The 22,347-nt window shown below is 48.3% G+C and overlaps 1 protein-coding gene across 1 annotated transcript in view; it reads right to left on the bottom strand.

The window, feature by feature from the left end:
• The window catches only part of LOC123754655 (exportin-7), a 396,982-nt gene that overhangs the window by 279,214 nt on the left and 95,421 nt on the right, over positions 1-22,347 (bottom strand). The window contains 2 exon segments of the mRNA XM_069339312.1: positions 5,746-5,976; positions 6,301-6,420. Of these exon segments, the coding sequence (XP_069195413.1) occupies positions 5,746-5,976; positions 6,301-6,420 (351 nt within the window).

Raw genomic sequence — 22,347 nt, forward strand, 5'->3', positions numbered from 1 at the left:
ATAGGACTGCAAGAAACTGAAGCAGCCTGAATATACTGCGCTATGGCTGAATCCTCAAACAGCGGAGGAAAAAAAGGCGAAGACATCCTAAGAGCCAAAGCACAAGCAGATTCCACGGCGGAGGCAAGCACCGCCAGCCGACACATGAGCCAAGAAGAATAAAACAGAAAAACCGCATCCCTCAAGATCGGCCCGAAAAGCTTCAACAAGGCAGCCGACGAGCGAGCCGCCAAGGCGCCAGAACCAGGAACAGCCCTAAGCACCCCGACAGCCTCCTGGAGCCAATCCGAAGACAGCTCCAGGAGGGAAAAGAAACGCAAGGCCAAAGCCAAAATGCACTGGGTGCACAAGTCCTCAGCCACCAGCGCAGTCGAAAGGGAGGGAACCTGCACATGGAGCTGAACGACGCCAACATCACGTGGAAGGGCAGGGGCAAACAAGCACTCATTAACACTTTCGCTCGGGGATGACGCAGCATTGCGTCATCCGTTTACTGGCGGTAATGCCGGGGATGATGCAGCATTGCGTCATCCACTCTAAAAATTCGCCAAAAATCAGGTTTTTATCCGATTTTTGGGGGACTGATTTTAAAATGTGCGCCGATGTCTTCCCATTTTCTTTGTTGAGCCTCGTGGCCCTCAGGCGGCTTGGAACACGCAGTGGGCCCATTGTCTTTGCTCCACTGTTGTGACCAATGTCGCCTCCCCTCGCATCTCAAACATGTGAACATTTCGGCTATTTCCCGTGGCTATATTTCTTACTGCGGCTTTAGAAACTATCTACGCTTACTCCACGATGGATAGTAATCATGAACAAGGCCCTTCCAGGAAGAAAATTGCGAAAGAAAGGCTTGAAAAGGGTGGGAATTGGGAGTGTAGCAGGAAGGCCTCTGAGCACTCACTCACGGTTAACGCGTGGCCCGTCTTCAACTCGTCGGCGGTTGGAGCGTGACCAGGTTTTTTTTTATATGCTAATGTTCCTCTAGAGAATTTTATTACGAACCCATTGAGACCAAAATGAAAGACCTAGGACAAAAATTGAGGTGACCAGAGTGAAAATAGTGAAAACATTTTATCCCGTTTGTGCACTCCCGGGTAACTCGTTCGCACTTTCTCTGTTTGCTGTGGGTAATTAGCCGGGCTTTTGGAGTTTATATGCATTTAGTGCTGTAGAGAATTTTATTGCAAACACGATGATACCAAATTTAATCTCGTAGAAGGAGAATTGAGGTGACAAAGTTGAAGAGAGTATACACTTTTCGGAATTAACGCGCGCTTCCGTGACACGCTGGGGCCCATATCGCCCTTTCGAGGGGTGGCGCGCGGGGTGAGCGAAAGTGTTAAGGTGCTCAAGGTCGCCCCCCAGGAAAACCTGAGCCACCGTTGAAGCCTCCCACCACTCAAGCGTGCGGGAACGGCAGAAGGAGTGCCAACCCTCCAGGGCAAAAACAGGACAGTTCACCAGCCAGAATAACTCTGGGACCTCATAACGGAGTCAGAAAGGGAATTAAGTCCCAAACCTGAACGCTGAGGGATCCATTGCCGAGGCATAATCCGGGTAACGCAGGAGGTTAGCCACAAGGGCTGCCCGAGCGGACCCGTAGAGGCAGGTCCCGAGTGACTCGTGAAAGGGAACCCCAAGCCCCATGGGCAGTACTTACAGGGCACCTAGGGAAGGCAACCCTAGGTGCATGCAGCCCGGGTACTCAGGACTAACTCTTGGCTCTTGCATCCCTGGAGAACAGACACCACACACTAAGCACAGCACTGCAAAAACTCTGGAGCCAGAGCACACCACCGTTGCCTCTAGCATCAGCCTAAGAACTAAAGTTGGATAGCTGGCGTGTGACGTCTGGGGCTCCCCCTTCCCCCTCCCAGGAAGGGGGGGAGCTGCGCAGACAGCGGCGCGGCGACGTGTGATGTCATGATCATTTGCACGTTTCGTTTAGCGGAGTTCTATCCACTTGTTCGGCTTTCGGTAGCAATATTTTCACCAAAATAGGGGTTTGTTTTGGGATACTTACCTTTCTGGGTGCCTGACCCAATCGAGCCACCCAAAAAGATAGGCATCCCAAAACAAACCCCTATTCTGGTAAAGAAATTGCTTCTGAGAGTCGAACTAGTGGTCAGAACACCCAAACAAAAACGAGCCAACGAGCATGACGTCATTACGTCGCCGCGCTGCCGTCTGTACAACTCCTTTCTCCCCGGGATGGGGAAGGGGGAGCCCCAGGCCCCGTGTACCGACTACCCAAGACCCCAGTTCTGAGGCTGATGTGCTAGGCAGAGGTCGTGTGCTCTGGCTCCGGACTTAGTTTCAGCTCTATGCATTGTGTGTGGCAGATGTCTTTTAGGATGTGTGCAAGCCAGAAGTATTTCTTCAGTACCCGGGGCTGCATGCACCTAGGGTTCCCTTCCCTAGGTGCCCAGTAAGTACTGTCCTTGGGGCTTGGGGCCACCTTTCACAAGTTCCTTGGGTTCTGCCTCTGCTTGGCCGTTTACCGCTTGGTTTTCAGCCGCCCTTTGTGTGCTCGGGTGTTCTGACTCCCTTGTTCGCCTTAGGGTAGTGGGCAGTTTGCACTAGTAAGGGGAAGGGGCACAGGGTGCTGCGCAGCTTGCTTTTACCATTCGTAGCGCCCGGCTCCGTTCCTCCTTGGTATGCTGTCCTCTTGCGGGGTTTTCTTTTTCCTTTTGTTTACCTGCCTGGTGGGGGGTCTGCCTTGGTTGTTACCCCGTGTGTACTGAGTACTCTTATCAACTCAGGTGGTACCCCTTGCTAGGTCCCCGTGAGTATACACGTCCCGTCCCGGGGGGTTCAGTTATTAGAAAGTTATTTGGTAGACTTGGGCTGGTTAGCAGTACCCTGCCTGGGCACCCCTAAGCGTGAGTTCCGTCTCAGGACCCTGGGAAACCCCACGGGGGCACGATGGATGTGACTCCTGAGTCCCCCCCACCATCGCCTTGTGCGAGTTCGAGGGTTGCTCTGTCCCCTTGTCCAAGGGTGACTCTCATAGTTTTGCCTCCGTCATGCTGCCTGGTGGATCAGTGGCACCTTCGACCCGGAGTCCTTTGAGTTTTGTTGCTTGTTGTAACTCAGTTACCCAGTCCATTGATGACTATGCAGGTACAGGCAGCTCAGGCGTTGCACGTTGGGTTCACGTGGTTGCAATGCGCTAGGTTGTTTGCTCCCCGGAAGCCCGGAGGCTGCCCCGTTTTGGTTATTGTGACGGGGCTTGAGGGTGTTGGTCGCTTCGGTTTTGTTTCCGTCCGCACTTTGTTGTTCGGTCTGGTCCCCCCCTTCCTTCCTGCATCCGGCCCCGACCCATCTGTGGGTTTCAGGGTCGGGGCAAGGTTTCGATGGTCTTGAGACTTGGGTAGTCTCAGAGATTGCTGCTTCCGGGGTTGTGACGGAGGCATTCGAGCCTGTTCCTCCTGCCGTGGCGTATGGGTCTGACCAGTGGGCTCCCTTAGTGTTTTTATGGCTGCCTCGGCTTTTTCTTGTGAGGCCGGGGCTTTGGGGGGACTGCTCAGCCCGGCGTCCTGGTGTGGAGGTGGCGTCCTCCTCCTGTGGTTGCGGAGGAGCTGACTTGGGGGACCTTGGGCCCCGTTGGACCCCGCCGGGGTTTTTCCACCCTCTGAGTAGGGCTTGCGGTTACGGGGAGTGGGGTTTTCCTTCTCCCTTCTGCATACGAGTTGTTGGGAGTCGACCCCTCCACAGGTTTGGTTCCATCCTGCCGGTGGGTATTTTTCTCTGTTTTCTCACCTTTCTCTGGGACATGTATTATTCATGTCGCGGTCATGTTCTCCTCATATCGGGGTCCTGCATGACTATTGGTCTCGAGCGCGACTGTGCCCATATGAGCCTTCGTGATTTTGTGCTTGCTTATGCAAGATCTCGAAAGTTCAGGAAGGTTTTCGATACTTCCAGTATTATTGGAATGTCTGTTGTCTTCTGGTGAGGCTTAACTCCAGTCCTATATAGGACTCGTTGGTCCTCTTCTATGCTTCTTGATTTTGGTAGTTTATTTAATTTTTTATTGTAACATATTCTCTCTGTGCTCTTTCTTGTTCACCTCTGGCCTGCTCATGCGCCGCTTGAGCCGTCCTGGTCCTTAGATTGGGTGCTCCCTACTCTTCTCCTCGGTTTGTTGGGGCCCTTTCGGTTTTGGAATGTTTCCAAGGCTCTTTTCTTGTTGGCATTAGCTTTTGGGGGTCGGGTCGGTGAGTTTTGTGCTTTCCTCCGGCGCAGGGATTTCTGCTCTTTGGGTCCTTTGCATTCAGTTGTTTGCTTACTGCTGTCTCCTGTTTTTTGGCAAAGACTGTGGCGGCTGCTTTCCCGAGGGGTCCTTGGGTTGTTGATGCTTGGTTGGTTTGGCTGGGGGTGCATAATGTGCTATGTTCGGTTGCGGCTCTTTGCTGTTTTTTGCATGCCATGACTGTCGTGACTGGGGTCGCTCTTTAGGTTGCTCTGGTTTCCCTTCTTCCCTGTTCCGAGGTGTGATTCTCTCCGGTCATCCGCGGGGGTGGTTTGGTCCAGCCAGCCTGCGGTCTATCCCCGTGGCCACGACGTTCGTCAGTTGGCTCTGCATTCCTTCATTGATGTCCCTGGGCCTCATCAAGCCTGTGTGCCCTTGGAATGGCGGTTGCAGCCTGTAGTCTCGGCTTCCCGTTGGGGAGCGAACAACGACCGCCTCCCGGGTTAGTCTCTCTTGTTTTTGTCTTTTGGTAGGTAGCTCTAGGGAGCCGATGGGGCTCCCCCAGGAAACCAGCACTGAATATAATGAAACGCCATTTTCTGGGTCAGACCCGGAGGCTCCCCGGCAACCTTCCCTCCCTCCAGTCGGTAGTTTTTCGCATGTTTTGATATCCAGCCTCAGAACAGGGGTCTTGGGTAACCGGCTCGAGGAGTCTGGGGCTCCTCCTTCCCCCTCCCGGGGAGAAAGAAGCTGCGTAGACGGTGGTGCGGCGACGTAATGACGTCATGCTCATTAGCTTGTTTTTGTTTGGGGGTTCTGTTCACTAGTTCGGCTCTCAGAAGCAATTTCATAACCAGAATAGGGGGTTTGTTTTGGGACGCCTACCTTTCTGGGTGCCTGACCTGGTCGATGGCAGACATAGAATGCTTCCAACCACACGAGGGTTTCTATAGGCCAATGCTCCTCGTGCCTCTGTGAGGGGGGACAGGTTCTGGCTCGTGGTCCCCCGGTAGGCCCAAAGAACTCCATATACATGACTGATGCCATAGTCTGACATTAGCAATATCAGCCTGGATAGCTCCGGGAAGCCGACGGGGCTCCCCCCAGAAAATTACTTTTGGATCAAGACATAGCATACCGAATACAAGTACAGTCCCCCAACTTGAAACTGGGTGGTATAATACCGCTGCTCAAAGTTTGAAGGAGACATATAGTAGTTATACAAGTACTAAGTACAAATGCAGAAACAAAATAATCAATAAACCTGTTGATAACAATACCACATATCAGAAGATGGAGAAACGTCATCGTTTCTCCATCTTTTGATGTGTGGTTTGGTCATCATACAGTATCTTCAACCACATTATTGTGACTTATTGTAAAAATAAACCTGTTGTCAGAAAACAACATCATGTGTTGTGTGCACGCTGCATACAAGCTCTTGTGTGCAGCACACTCTTGCACATGATGCTAGAGGAGTATTCTGAAACAACAGGTTAGAGGTTAACACAATGACTGTGAAGAAATAACCCTTTACACAAGACACTTACCTTCAAATATGGAATAAATCCCACCATACGCTGCCACAGGGAGATTAAGTAGTGAACACTGTTTGGGCAAGATTTCCACAATTTTTTAAAAGTGTGGATAGTGAATTTTGCTATCAGCTGTATGGCATCTGGATAGTGTTCAACCATTACTAACTCACTCAACTGGTAGTTGTTTTTCAGTTGCAGTAATAACCTTGAAAATTCACTGTGGTTCGATGGGTCAGTCAGGCTCTAAAATAGACAATTAAAACAGTGATACAACAATTATCAAACAAGCCAATATATATCACATATGCTTCTTTAATTTGACATGATATTTATATGAAAAAGAGATATATTCTAGAGCTCATTCCTTTTATCACATTACATAGAACAGAGAGGCAAAAGATATTCCAATTAGGCTACTGTAAAATCTCAAAATTTCATTGTCATCTTTTAAGAAACAAATATCCAAAATCCATTACATATTAAAAGTCGAGATAAGAAGGTAATGATAACTGTGTCACTATTAGGACTTCTAGTATGCCAAAAAATAATAAATCAGTTTAAACTAACCTGTGGATTTTTAATTATGTTTCTAATACCATTGACAAGTGTAGTTAGAAACTTTGCTCTTTCAGCATTTCCAAGCAGAGTTCGCCTCACCGAGGTTATTTGCACTAAGCATGACAAAGTCTGAAATGAAAAATGACATGTTTCAAATGTAGTAAAACAAAAACCCAACATTGAATATAATTAAATGCAAATTTCTAGAGGAGCTCTGGTGGCTCCCTGAAACTGTCTTCCCGAGATTGAACCAGTGAAGAGTGGGGTGCCATAAGCACAATCACAGAACACTGTATAAACATCAGACGTCCACAGTTGTTCAACATCCTCCCAGCGAGCATAAGAAATATTGCTGGAACAACCATGGACATCTTCAAGAGAAAACTAGATAGTTTTCTTCAAGAAGTGCCAGACCAGCCGGGCTATGGTGGATATGCGGGTCTGCGGGACGCTCTAAACAACAGCCTGTTGGATCAAGCACTCACAAGTCAAGCCTGGCTTCAGGCCATGCTTGGTGAGTAGAAGAACTTCCAGGGGACAGATTCACAAAGCAGTTACGCACGTACTGTACTTAGGAACGTTTTTCTTCTTAGCATCTTCGAAACGGCTACGTCGAGATTTGGGAAGGCATTTAAGTATGGAAAATCTTCGTAAGTAAACACCATCACGCCAAGAGAGCTCTGGACCACTCATAGCTTTACGTAAACTGGATATAGCTCAATTTTTCTCTTCTTCACAAACCAGAGGATTGATTTTATTATAAACAAACATTTTTGCTGGTGAGTCTTATCAAGAAGGAGTCCTTCATGTTAACAATATATGCATTCTCTGCTTGAAACTTGTAGTAAAAATGTCTTTTCTGGGGGAAGCCCCGTCGGTTCCCTGGAGCTATCTAGGTTGAATGGATATGTATATCTTTCTGGCATCAGTCAATGCATGGAGTTTTTGCCTACCGGGGAATATGAGCCATAACCTGGCCCCCCTCTAGAGAGCCACGAGTAGCAATGGCCTATAGAGACCCTCCTGTGGTTGGGAGCATTCTGTTTGCCATCGACCGGGACAGGAACCCAGAAAGGTAGGCGCCCCAAAACGAACTCCTATTCTGGTAAAACTAGCAAATTAAAATAAATAAATTTTTTATTCAGGAACTATTGCGACCGAAGGTCAAACAGGTGGATAGAACTCCCCAAACGAAAATTAGCAAACTAGTATGACATCATCATGTCGCCACGCCGCTGTCTGCACATCCCCCATCCCTTCCCGGGGAGGGGGAAGGGGAAGCTGAAGACCACCCGCCGGCGACCCAACCTTCAGTTCTTGGCTGATGGAAGTCTGGTGCAGTCGTGCCTCTGGCTCCGGTTTTTGTTTCAGTTCTGTGCCTTGTCGTGTGGGCTGTCTCTACATGTAGTGCATGAGCCAGGAATGATATTTCACAGTACTAGGGCTGCATGCGCCTAGGGTCACCTTCCCTAAGTGCCCTTTTAAGTACTGCCCTTGGGGCCTCCTTCCACAAGTCAACTCAGGATCTACCTCCGCTGTGCCATTTACTGCTCGGAAAATAGCGCTGCCCTTGGGGTCAGCTGGGGTTTTTCTTACCCCTTATTTGTCTCTGGGTTGGGGTAGTTTTCGTCACTGGTAGGGGCGCGAGGTACTGCACAGCTAGTTTTCACCAATGACAGCGGCCGGCTGTATTCCGCCTGAGTACTGTCAGGGTTTTACTCTCGGGTGAGCAACAGTATACTCAAGGTCACTCACCGTAGCCCTGCGGGTCTTCACTCTATCCTCGCGGCGCCACTGTACGCCAGGAGAGTATCCCAGTCAATCCCAACCGGCCTCTGATCGAGAAGGAGTGGGAACACAACTTGTTCACTTAACTGTTGTATGCCCGCCATGTCATAGGGCTCTACTACTAACCACAAGGTCGCCAACTGGTGTTTTCGGTGTCCAGTAACACGTCAGTGGTTTTGTTGAATTGTGGTAACAGTGGCAAGGATACACTCAATAGATCTGATATCAGGCAGGTATTTGTTGACCAGACCACACACTAGAAATTGAAGGGACGACGACGTTTCGGTCCGTCCCTTCAATTTCTAGTGTGTGGTCTGGTCAACATACTTCAGCCACGTTATTGTGACTCATCACAGGCAGGTATTTGCTTCTATCACTCTCTGCTTTCAGGTATCACATAGCCACAAGAAATATGGAGGGGATGATATAAACACCAATGTATTTTGTATTTTACTTAAAACTCATTCAAAGACATCACAAGATTTTATCAAAAAGCAAACAGCTGTTTCAGGCGGGAGTCGTTCATTCCCACATAAAATATGAACTCACTAAGCTGGCAACACTCCCCCTCTCGTCAATGTCAAAATCAGCTGGGCGACTACCCCTCGCGCGAATGTTACTTTATCTGTTTGCTTGGCGTGACGCGCCAATTTCTTTAAGCTCTCAAAGATCACTAGAAGTTCGAACACACAATATTTGCGACAATAGCACGTAAATACTTCGCTACACTGATCTTGGGCTCAATCAAACATTTCTATATTAAATGTGACAATAATTCACTGTCATGGTATTACACACTGCCCTTCGTTTAATGATAACTTACGAAGTATATATCACTGGAGTTCTCTGTAATTCTTTCCGTGGGCGATAACACAATTAATCACTGCACACATGAATGATTATTCAATACACGAGCATAGACATTATATATATATATATATATATATATATATATATATATATATATATATATATATATATATATATATAGATGAGTCAGACATCAATAATGGTAATAACATAGTTACTGGGCACATAGCCTAACTCCCAACACTGGCATAATTATATATATATTTTCTCTCACTATATGATCACATTAAAGTCTCATGAAAGACATTCTCAACACAGTAAATTCATCAATTACTCCGGGTGCCTGCACACACCTTGACACACCTGCACACACACCTGCACACACACACACCACTAATAATCGTAAATATCGTGAGTACTCTTTATAGTACCACTCTGCACACTGGTGCCTTACTTTGACATAGGTGAGCCTTGCTCACGACATACAAAATACTCAGGCTAAATAATATAGCTGACTAAAGGGGAATTGGGAGGGAAACTAGAATCACCTACTTCCACCTATCCTCCGATGAGAGCTGAGTTGTAGCTCCTGGTCCTGGCTCCTGCCTCGTGTAGGGAACGCCCCCACACACACACTGTTGTGTCCTCCAGGAACTCAATCAATGTCCCACCGTAAGCGCGTCGTCTCCGTGCCTTTTCCCTGCAGGTCCGTGCTCCTCCTCGACTTCTTGTAGGGTTGGAGTCGGTCTCCCGGCCGTCAACTTCTCCCCCCAGCTACGGCTGCCCGCCTACGTCTCGGCTGCAGTCGTTCGGATTCCCGAATAGTTTCCTTCTTCCTCTGCTTCCCAGTGGCTCGGTTCAGCCACTACGCCGTCACAAACGGGTGAACTGCCTCAGACGTCGCATACGTCACTGCACAGACTTCACTTCTTCTTGCATAGTACCTGTCCTGGAGCACTTGTTGCTCAATATCCCGTCGATTCCCTCTCTGGTCCAACACATGAACGAAGGAAGACCTCACAGAGTACTGGCAGACTTCGGGTGACGCGTGAAATCCACGGGAGCGGGAAATAACTGTCAAACTGACAGGACCAATCTTCGCACGTCCAATCACCTTGACGTGTCGTGTCAGACTGATTCCCTCCGGAGGATTGGCCGATCCACTACGTCATCACTGTGGAGCTATCAGCCGTCGCATACGTCGCTGCCTAGACTCCACTCTTGCACAACACCTGTTCCTGGAGCACTTGTTGCTCAATATCCCGTCAATTCCTTCTTCGGTTCAACACATGAACGAAGGAAGACCCCACAGGTGTTGGCAGACCACTGGTGATGCGTAAATCCTCCGGAGTCGGGGTAAACTGTCCAACTGACAGGACCCCCCCCCCCCCCCCCCAGCGCACGTCCGACCTCCTTGACGTGCTGTCTTAGACTGATGGCGCCAGCGCGGCGCGATGACCGGACCCCCTTTCCTTCGTGACGTCATATTCGCCATGGGAGGTTTTCATTGGCTCTCTGTGCCACGTCGCTGTTGGTGACCAACCTGGAGTCACTGACGTCACACAGTTTTGGCGGGAAAACAGAAGAGCCAGCGCCATATTGGCTTCCTAAAGGGCCTAAACCACAGCCCAAAATACTCTTCTTGTATAAATTTCTCGGCACTCCGAGAACACTACATTCCCCTACATATACCAAACTGATGCCTGCGACGTAGAGAACGCTCGGGTAAAGTGGACATGACTCTTACTGCAGGCGTGGGAGAAATATAAGGGGGGGAACACCGTCACAGTACGTTGTCCTCTTGCGGGGTTTTTCTTTTGTTTTTGTTTTCTGCCTGGTTGTGAGGTCTGCCTTTGCGGTCCCCCATCGCTGTTCTTGGGGTATATATATCTGTATTTCTGTGTTTGGTGGTCCTCCCTGCTTGGCCCCCGTGTGTGGACACATCCCGGGGGTTCAGTTTTAGCAGTTTGTTTGGTAGACTTGGGCGCCAGTTCGAAGTTTGAACCCTGCCTCGGCTTCCCTTAGCGTGTAACCATGTCTAACCCCTTAACTGCATTGCCTCCAAATATGACACCCCTGCAGTGCACAGGAAATAAATTATCTGGAAAAAATTCTTTTTTCTTTTTAAAGTGTCAGAAACCCTTCCCTCAGCATGGGTATGTAGAAAAAAAATTGAAATTGTACTTACTTTGGCTGCTATGGGGTCCGTAAGTTGGGGCGTGACTCATCATTCCCTGTTCGCCCGTGACGTACGCTCCCGGGGCCAGTAGGGTGCTCGGGGCGGGGCATGCGAGTTGCCGCGAATATATTTTCGTTCATTTTTTCCACACAGTTCCAAATACATTTTGTTTGTTTTTACGTGCTAATCCTATGTATAGTGAACACGTACACTATATTATGGCAGTAAAACATCCGTACTGTCCGAAGACACTGTGTTACGTGCATGACACTTGTGTACACATATGCAGCACATATTTACTATGTATCATGCTAATTTATGTATATATACAATCTATTTACAGACTATACACTGTCACACACTATATACATTCACCATCAACACATTCAGAATACCACGAGTGAGAGCTGCCACACCCAGCCAGCTCTCCCTCACTTCTCCAACATTGTATTCGCCAACTTTGCCCCTCCCATCATACAGTTATTCACACCAATGTTTCATGTTCATTTATGTATATTTACAACATATGTACACACTATACACTGTCACACACTATATACATTTACCATCAACACATTCAGAACATTGCGTAGCAGCTGCTTCGTATGGGCCAATAGCAGCTGCCTCATATGGGCCAATAGCAGCTGCCTCGTATGGGCCAATAGGAGCATTTGGCCATGAACACATTCAGAACACCTTGAGTGAGAGCAGCCACTCCCAGCCAGTCTCCCTCACTCCAACATCTTACTCGCCAACATTGCTCCTCCCACCATACTGTTATAGTTCTTATTACACATGTTCTATATACCTATCTACATGTTTTATTTACCAGAACTAAGCAAGTAAGCTGGTATTGTGTCCAAACAGTACAGTGGCCACCATACACTGCATGAAAAATCACACAGCAGACGATGCTACGATTACGTCACCTCCCTCACCAAAATAGCTCCTCTCAACATTCTTCTGTCGTTGATGGCGTCTGTTTACAAGAGCCCTGAGGAAGCTGATGTGAACCCCATGTAGCTGCGGGAGTTTTGAATGGAACGTGAAAAATACAAATACCCGGAGGCGCGTTGCGCAAACCAGACGTGAGCCTGCAGGCGTGTTGCGCAGTTTAAGGGTTAAGGGCCCTGGGAAACCCTACTGGGGCTACGTGGTCCGATGGATGTGACCCGAGTCCCCCCCATTCGTGTCTTGCGAGTTTGAATGTTGCTCTGTCCCCTTGTCTCAGGGTGACACTCACCGGTTTTGCCTCCGCCATGCTGCCTGTTGGGTCAATGATTGTTTTGACCCGGAGTCGTGCGACATGTGTTGTCTGAACGTGCTCCAGTTCACCCAAGCCACTGATATTGATATGCGGGTGCAGGCAGCTGCGGCATTGCATGCTAGGTTTAGGTTGCTGCAACGCTCTAGGTTGGGTGCAGCCCCGGATGCCTCGGGACTGCCCCGTTTTGGTTGTAGGGGTCCGGACTTGGGGGTGGGAGTCGCTTCGGCTCCCGTTAAGTTCGCTCCTCCTCATCCTTCCCCATCTGTTGTGCATACTTCCTTTCCCTTGCTTCCAGTTCAGAACCAAAGGTGGGTTTTGTGGTTGGGGCGGGGTCTGGTTGGGTTGAGACTCTGACAGTCTCTGGGTTTTCCTCTTCCGGGGAGGCGCAGAGGCATTCAAGTCTGTTCCTCCAGCTGTGCTGTATGCATCAGACTAGTGGGCTCTCTTCCTTAGTGTTTTGTACGGCTGCCCCGGCCCTTACTTGTAGGGCTGGGGCTTTGGGGAACAACTCGGCCCCGGGTCCTGCCGTAGGGGTTCCCCGGGGTTGGGGAGGGGTTGCCTGGTGGGCCTAGGCCCTGTTTTCCCCCGCTTGGGTTTTTATACCCTCAGAGGGGGGCTTGCAGTTCCTCAGAGTGGGGTTTTTCCCTCCCCCCTCTGCGTTCGTGTTGGTCTCGGGTCTACCCCTAAATGGGTTCGGTTGTGTGTCCCTTTGTGTCCGTCGGTTCCGTCCTTCCTGGGGGTGCTTTTCACCCTTTTCCTCTCCTTTTTCACGCTTATGTTGCGTTGCTGTTCCCTTCGTTTCAGGATCCCTGCACGTCCCTTGGTCTGGGGTGTCTTTGGGCCCATATGCCTCCATGCGTTTGTGCTTGCTTGTCAAGGTTCTCGTTGGTTCGCGAACCTCCTCAGTAATTCCAATATTATTGGAACATCTGTTGACTTCCAGTGAGGTTTCCCTCTGGTCATTCTTTTGTGTTCACATCGTCTCTCCTTCCTGTTTCGACATTACTCATATTCGTTACGTACACATTGCTGGTGTATGTACGATATGTGTACATACGACTGGTGTACGAGCCACACCACCTGGGCGGAAGGTGGGTGGTGCAGTTCGTGCCTCTGGCGCTGGGGCCAGGGTGATCATTTAGTTTCTGGGCGGTGTACATGTGTGTTGATGTTCAGCGTTCTTTCTCGCGGATTCTATGCTGTTTTCGTTCCTCTTATCTCTGGCCATACCCCCTGGATACTCGGGGTGTTCTGGAGCGAGTGTGGGGCGGCTTTGAGTGGTGCCTGCTCCGTCTCTGTACTGCATGCACCTCGTCTTTTCCTACTCGGCACGCACCCCTGGACGTTCTCCACTAGGAATGCTCCCGTTCCCTTGCACGGCTCAGCTGTGTCATGACATGGTGGGTGTCTGTTTTGCAGGTGAGATTGTACTGTCTGGCAGCTCTGTCGGCCGGGTGCTGGTTCTAGCTGTTTGGTGGGGTACTCGCCTCGTACTCCCCTAGTTGTGCTTGTGGGGGATGAGCTCTGGCTCTTTGGTCTCACCTCCCCACTGTCATTCATCAGGTGTACGGATTCCTGAGCCTACTGGGTTCTATCTTCTCTGCAATTGAGACTGTTTATGGAGTCTGCCTCCACCACATCTCTTCCTAGTGCATTCTACTGTACTTACTGACTTCTGACACTGGAAAAATTCTTTCTGTGTGTCTGGCTCATTTGGGTACTCAGCTTCCGCCTGTGTCCCCTTGTGCGCGTACCACCCGTGTTAAGTGATCCATCCTTGTCTATCCTGTCACTTTCCCACTTGACAGGGTAGCGTCCTTGGCACCTAACAGGGGTGTTAGGTGTTGTGTTTTGCTTGGACACTTTGCGTGTGTCTTACAGTGCCTGCTTTGTCTGTGTACCTTGTTCTTGTTGTACTGGGGGGCACTGCCCCCGCACTTCGGTGCTTTTTGTTTAGTTTTTCGGCGCCTGGGTCTTTTCTTTTCTCGATCTTTGGACACTCCTTCATTTCCCCGGTCCGTGTTTGTGTCCTTCCTTGCCTTGGTCTATGGGCACTCCTTTCTAGCCTATCTTCGGTGCCTGGGTGCAATCTAATACCCATGGTATCCTTCTGTGTATGTGCGACCACCCACGACACACGTTGTGGTTGATCGTGTACGCTGCGTTACCGGCTGCTACTTGGTCCCTATTCTGGCCTTTTCCTTGCCTATTTCTGTTTCCCCCCCCCCCCCTCTATGCTACACATGGCTGTGTATCTTGGTCGGTGCTTATTGGCTGTCCTGTTGTTGGGTGTCGGGGTGGGGCTACTGTCCATGTTCAGTTCCCTGATTTTGGCCTACCCCAGTGTTTAGTTTTGGTACTGAATTCACTTTTCCTTGTTCTCCCTGCAGGCTTTTGTGTTACAATGTCTGCGGGAGGTTGTGGTCTTCCGGTCAACTGCTCCTGCCCTCCTGGTTCTTTTTCTTGGGACAGGGATAGCTTGGATTCCGGTCCTGGCTCCAGCTTTTCTTTGTTCATTTTCCGGAACGTGCATTTTTGTTTTTTTGCAGTACACGTCCTGAGCAGTTCTCCTCCTGTATACCTCGGAGACGCGTGCGTCATTCTTCCCTGCTAGAGCTGGTTGTGCTGCTCCTTCGGGTTGTGGGGGGTCGCTGCTTTTTGCTTTGCGTCTTGCGCTTTAGTTTGTGGTGCTCGTTTTCCTTGTTGGCCTCTGCCTGGACCCTGGCTCTTCGGTGTTCACCTTGTTGGTCCTTTCAGGGTCCTGGGGAGGGAGGGAGTGAGTTCCTCCCAGACGGGGCATTTCTGCTCATCCTGGTTGGTTCCTTTTCGGCTCGCCGAGTTTGCATTCCTGGTTCCTGGCGGCCGTTCCTTCTGGTTTTTGCCAGCCTTATTTGGGGGGCTTTGCTTTCCTCGGTTCCAATCCAGAGGGGCTTCCCCCGGCTCTGCCTCTTTTGTGGTTCGTTCTTCCCCCTCGCGTCTTCGCATCTGGGGTTTTTGTCTCGTGTTCTCATCATTTGTGTGGGCTCTGGTGGCTTCATTGTTGGTCTCCCACCTGCGTGCTTCATCTCGGCGACAGTGTGTAGTTTCCTGGCGGTCCTTCTGATTTTCCTATCACTGCAATGGGTTGTTCAGTCTCTGATAGGGTTGTCTTGTCTTTGCCTTCGTGGTTGTTCCGTGACCGTTTTCTGGTGCCGGGTTCTGTTGCCTCATCTTGGGTGGCGCTGGCGGAGCCACACCAGCTTGTGTTCGGTGTTGCTGTTCCTTCTGCTTCGTTTCGCTTGCGGTCTTGGACCTAGATTCACGAAGCTCTATGTATTTCTTCGTAAGTAGGTTTGCTACGAAGGTTCCTAAGTATGCCCTAAGATGCTTATGTGCGATTCAGGAAGGTAAACTTACGAAGATATTTAGGTTTTGGGTCTGGTTCACCTGCATGCCGACAGAGGTCACTACTGTGTTTCGTTTGGCCAATCAGAGAGCAGGCAACATTCTTCATCTTGAAGATTTAACCAATCACGACGCTGGCTTATCAGAGCTCATCTGCGCCCTATTTATGACGAATTTTCTTACAAAATTAGTATATTTCGATGTAAAACTATGTTTTTTCAACTTCTACAGGCAGCACCAACATTGTAGTAAACAAATATGTTACATTTGCTGTTTACCAACATAATTTTAAGAGATATTGTGTAGCTGTCCTTGTTGCTCGGAAGATACGCTGACAATTATTGTATATATTTACCGAATTTACCCAAGGGGCCACTATCTAGTGGCCTCGACGAGGACAGAAAGCTGGCGGCTTGTTAAAGGGCGCGCCAATTATCTTGATATTTTTTTGCTGGAATTTGGCATTTATGGCTTCAGCGGGTAGGCGGTTCCATGGGTTTATAGCCCTCTTGGTAAAAAAAAATTCTATTTTCAGTCCTACTTGAGTTAACATACTCTCCAACACTATATCGGTGATTGCCCCATTATCAGTGACTTCATACCAAATGTTATGAGGTACTTTGAGCTCTGTAATTACTTCATACTCAGGAATATTGGAAGATATTCTTGTGCTGCAACTAGATTTTGACAGTGGAGGCTAATAGATCAGCCTTAAGAAAGCAGCACATTGCTGTGTATACCTAAGCATGTTAAAAAATAAATTGTTTGAGAGGAATCTTGTAGAAACTGGTAAGAGTAATTATAATATAATGTTCCATGGTTCAGTGCTTAGTGCTTACCTCTTGTGAAAATCATGAAGTTGTTGTTTAGTCAGAGTGGATTTGTTTTTTGTATTGAGGATGGTATTTTCTCCCTTGATTCCATGTATGCCTAACCATCCTGTGAGATGGGAATATTAGACAAACTTATAGCTAGTTTTTTATCTACACTGTGTAATCTTCCATATAGAATAGGGAAGCAGCACATTGCTGTCTATACCTTAGTTTCTTATTAAAAAAAATCAGTAATAAAGATGTTAAATTATACCTTGTATTATTACTAGTATTATCCATATTAAATCATGTTGACCATGGATCATTAAGATATCATTTTGATATGTAATAGTAATATTTCTTTTGAATCATTCAATAAATTGTGCATTACGTCTTAATTTTCTGCGGAGAGCCCCTTCGGCTCCCTGGAGCTATACCGGGCTGATGTGTATATATTAGACCGTGGCAACAGTCAATCGAAGGAGTTCTAGTCCTACCGGGGACCAGAGCCAGAACCTGGCCCCCTCAAGAGAGCCACGAGGAACAATGGCCTAAAGACACCCCTGTGTAATTGGAAGCAGTCTTTGTCTTTATCTTAACCGTGATGCGCTCAGTTTATTGTGAAATTCCCCCGGTGCGAATGATATAAAGTGTTCCCCCCAAAATTTTTTTTCTATGTAAAATGATAAATTACCTTCCCTGAACATGTCTATGTAAAAATAAATACCAAATTCCACTTACTTTGGCTGTGGGGACGTGGACAAGGTGCGCTGTGACGTCATCAGGGCCTGGTCGCCCGTGTGTGAAGCTCCCAGACACGGTTACGCAGGCCATTCAAGCACCACGTGTTGCCACAAATATATTTTCAATTATTTGTTTTATGTATTTCCAATTCGGTTTTATTTTATTTTCATCGTATATGATGCATATTTGTGTCCTTTACAATATGTATACAGTAGAACGTTCATAATGTTCCATGGAACTGTCATACATGGGTCAGTAATGTGTCCACAATAAATGTTTATTGTCATAATATTACTTGTTAAAAATTCATTAAAATTACAATACGTAGTTTCACACACTATTTACACAGTAACACACTGTATTACATACTCAGTACTTCGGAAGTGAGTAATAATCAACGAAGTAGCCCATGGTACACAGCGCGACTTCGCTCTCAGTGCCCCAGGTACAGATAAATTTTCGCTTCCTGTTTCTTCATTCTGTGCTAGCAAATAACACACTTACGTACACCCTTGGCTTCAGTACTTGTAGGTTGTATGTAGCCAACCTTGTAAAGCATAAGGTAGTAGTATCCACTCAATTTAACGGCCTCTTTTATACCGATCTGCCGGTAATAACGACCGGTTTGGGAGATCGGTATCTGGAGCCTCATATACCAGTCTGGTTGTCAAAATTACCGAAGGTCGGTATTGAGTTTGTTTTGGCATCGACGGCCCCTCACGTGGCAACAGGCCACCGACCTCCAAGGCCTTGCGGGAGGGATGGGAGGCAGTGATTGATGGAGGGAGGCATTGAGGGGGAGAGGCATGGAGTGTGTTGGGTGGTGGTGGTGAGGGTGGTAGGGAGAGTATTGGTGGTGGTAGTGAGGGAGGGAGGGAGGGAGAGGAGTGGTGTTGAGGGAGACAGGGAGAGGGGTGGTGTTGAGGGAGGCAGGGAGAGGGGTGGTGTTGAGGGAGGCAGGGAGAGGGGTGGTGTTGAGGGAGGCAGGGAGAGGGGTGGTGTTGAGGGAGGCAGGGAGAGGGGTGGTGTTGAGGGAGGCAGGGAGAGGGGTGGTGTTGAGGGAGGCAGGGAGAGGGGTGGTGTTGAGGGAGGCAGGGAGAGGGGTGGTGTTGAGGGAGGCAGGGAGAGGGGTGGTGTTGAGGGAGGCAGGGAGAGGGGTGGTGTTGAGGGAGGCAGGGAGAGGGGTGGTGTTGAGGGAGGCAGGGAGAGGGGTGGTGTTGAGGGAGGCAGGGAGAGTGGTGGTGTTGAGGGAGGCAGGGAGAGGGGTGGTGTTGAGGGAGGCAGGGAGAGGGGTGGTGCTGTGAGGAGGGGCAGAAAGAGGACCACTCTAGAAAGAGAACGCAGACGACTGTACAGGAGAAGGAAAAAAATAACGGAAATGCTTCGGCAGACACAACTATCACAAGCAAGGAAAACGAGCCTAAGCAGGGAGATTGAGGAAATAGAACAAACGTTGAAGCGATCATATGAGTCTGAGGAAATGGAATTGGAACAGAAAGCTATACAAGAGATAAGGAAAAATCCGAAATATTTTTTCACATACGCAAAATCAAAATCCAAAACCTCGACCAGTATTGGACCGTTAATTACAAATGAAGGTACGTACACAGAGGACAACAAAGAGATTAGTGAAATTCTAAGAAGCCAGTATGAGGCTATGTTTAGACACCAATAAACAACATGAAAGTTGATGACCCAGACAGCTTCTTTATGAATGACATTCAAGCTGCAGATAATATAACGGATATTACCACAAACTCGGAAGACTTTGAAAGAGAAATTGATAATATGCCTATGCACTCAGCTCCTGGGCCTGACTCATGGAATTCAATATTCATAAAGAAATGTAAAGTACCAGTAGCGAGAGCACTCAGCGTAATATGGAGAAAGAGCCTGGATACAGGGGAGATACCAGCAGCACTTAAATCTGCAGATATAGCTCCGTTGCACAAGGGGGGGAGTAAAGCCTTGGCAAAAAATTATAGGCCAGTTGCACTAACATCACACATAATAAAAGTGTTTGAAAGAGTGATTAGGAATCAAATTTCTAGTTTTATGGAAAACAATGAATTGCACAATCCAGGACAACATGGATTTAGAGCGGGAAGATCCTGTCTGTCACAGTTACTCAACCACTATGACAAAATCACAGAAGCCCTAGAAGAAAAGCAAAATGCAGATGTTGTATACACAGACTTTGCAAAGGCGTTCGACAAATGTGACCATGGGGTGATAGCTCACAAAATGAGGTCAATGGGAATAACTGGAAAAGTAGGACGCTGGATACTCAATTTCCTGTCGAACAGAACACAAAGAGTAACAGTCAATCAGATAAAATCGAGTCCAAGCGATGTTAAAAGCTCTGTACCTCAAGGTACAGTCCTTGCACCGCTACTGTTCCTTATTCTCATATCTGATATAGACAAAAATACACGCCACAGCTTCGTGTCGTCCTTTGCAGATGACACAAAAATCAGCATGAAAATTACCTCTGCTGAAGACATTGAAAAACTACAAGCAGATGTCAACAAAGTTTTTGATTGGGCAGCAGAAAATAACATGATGTTTAACAGTGATAAATTTCAGGTACTCAGGTACGGCAAAAATGAGGATCTGAAACATAATACAGGGTACAAAACACAATCGAATCTTCCCATAGTAGAAAAACAGCATGTCAAGGATTTGGGAATAATGATGTCCGACGATCTAACGTTTAGGGAGCATAACCAAGCAAATATCGCGTCAGCCAGAAAAATGATCGGATGGATTACGAGAACTTTCAAATCCAGGGATCCCATCACAATGGTTGTACTCTTCAAGTCACTTGTGTTGTCCCGTCTCGAGTACTGCTCAGTACTCACTTCCCCCTTCAGAGCAGGAGAGATTGCTGAAATAGAGGGAATACAGAGAACATATACGGCACGCATAGACGCGATAAAACACCTAAATTATTGGGATCGTCTCAAAGCTCTCCAAATGTACTCTCTAGAAAGGAGACGAGAGAGATACCAAATAATATACACATGGAAAATACTGGAGGGTCAGGTCCCAAATCTACACAGTAAAATAACAACGTACTGGAGTGAACGATATGGAAGAAAATGCAAGATTGAACCTGTGAAGAGCAGAGGTGCCATAGGCACAATCAGAGAGCACTGTATAAACATCAGGGGTCCGCGGTTGTTCAACGTCCTCCCAGCGAGCATAAGAAATATTGCCGGAACAACCGTGGACATCTTCAAGAGAAAACTGGACGATTTTCTAAGAGAAGTTCCGGATCAGCCGGGCTGTGGTGGGTACGTGGCCCTGCGGGCCGCTCCAAGCAACAGCCTGGTGGACCAAACTCTCAAGTCGAGCCTGGCCTCGGGCCGGGCTTGGGGAGTAGAAGAACTCCCAGAACCCCATCAACCAGGTATCAACCAGGTATCAACCAGGTGTTGAGGGAGGCAGGGAGAGGGGTGGTGTTGAGGGAGCCAGGGAGAGGGGTGGTGTTGAGGGAGGCAGGGCGAAGGGTGGTGTTGAGGGAGGCAGGGAGAGGGGTGGTGTTGAGGGAGGCAGGGCGAAGGGTGGTGTTGAGGGAGGCAGGGAGAGTGGTGGTGTTGAGGGAGGCAGGGAGAGGGGTGGTGTTGAGGGAGGCAGGGAGAGGGGTGGTGTTGAGGGAGGCAGGGAGAGGGGTGGTGTTGAGGGAGGCAGGGAGAGGGGTGGTGTTGAGGGAGGTAGGGAGAGGGGTGGTGTTGAGGGAGGCAGGGAGAGGGGTGGTGTTGAGGGAGGCAGGGAGAGGGGTGGTGGTAAGGAAGGCGGAGGGCAGAATTGCTGACCAAGGCGATGGTGCCAAACCTCTCACCCCATACTGTATTAAATTTTGTAATCTTAGTTGTAAAATATTTATGCCAAAATATGTTAATTTTCGTATATAACTATACATTATTAATCAATAACATGTTTTATAGTTTCCAATTTGTTAATTAAACAAATATAGTTTTATTTATGAATTATGCACAGCTGGCATCTGCGAGCAGGCGCTGACAGATATGTCTGAGTAGCCAGGCCTCGACCCCTATAGTAGCTCCCTCGACCCCATTAGTAGCTCCTTCCTCCATCACCTGCTGTTCTCATGTTATGAGGAACGCAGTGAGGGAGGGGATGGAAGATAATGAGGAAGGGGATGGAAGATAATGAGGAAGGGGATGGAAGATAATGAGGGAGGGGATGGAAGACATTGAGGGAGGGGATGGAAGATAATGAGGGAGGGGATGGAAGACATTGAGGGAGGGGATGGAAGATAATGAGGGAGGGGATGGAAGATAATGAGGGGATGGAAGATAATGAGGGAGGGGATGGAAGACATTGAGGGAGGGGATGGAAGATAATGAGGGAGGGGATGGAAGATAATGAGGGAGGGGATGGAAGATAATGAGGGAGGGGATGAAAGATAATTAGGGAGGGGATGGATGATAATGAGGGAGGGGATGGAAGATAATGAGGGAGGGGTGGAAGATAATGAGGGAGGGGATGGAAGATAATGAGGGAGGGGTGGAAGATAATGAGGGAGGGGATGGAAGATAATGAGGGAGGGGATGGAAGGTAATGAGAGAGGGGATGGAAGGTAATGAGGGAGGGGGTGGAAGATAATGAGGGAGGGGATGGAAGGTAATGAGGGAGGGGATGGAAGATAATGAGGGAGGGGATGGAAGATAATGAGGGAGGGGATGGAAGGTAATGAGGGAGGGGGTGGAAGATAATGAGGGAGGGGATGGAAGATAATGAGGGAGGGGATGGAAGGTAATGAGGGAGGGGATGGAAGATAATGAGGGAGGGGATGGAAGATAATGAGGGAGGGGATGGAAGGTAATGAGGGAGGGGGTGGAAGATAATGAGGGAGGGGGTGGAAGATAATGAGGGAGGGGGGTGTTGGAAATTTCCAACACTAATACAATACAGTTGTATTATTATTAATTATTACTAAAATCAACTAATTACTGTAGTAACTAAAATTAACCAACAGTAGGGTTCACATGAACTAATAATTGTATCTGTACAATATTGCTAGAATTCTTACGCAACCAGACACC

This window comes from Procambarus clarkii, chromosome 41 (assembly GCF_040958095.1).
Source record: "Procambarus clarkii isolate CNS0578487 chromosome 41, FALCON_Pclarkii_2.0, whole genome shotgun sequence".
In the NCBI taxonomy this organism is placed as follows: domain Eukaryota; kingdom Metazoa; phylum Arthropoda; class Malacostraca; order Decapoda; family Cambaridae; genus Procambarus; species Procambarus clarkii.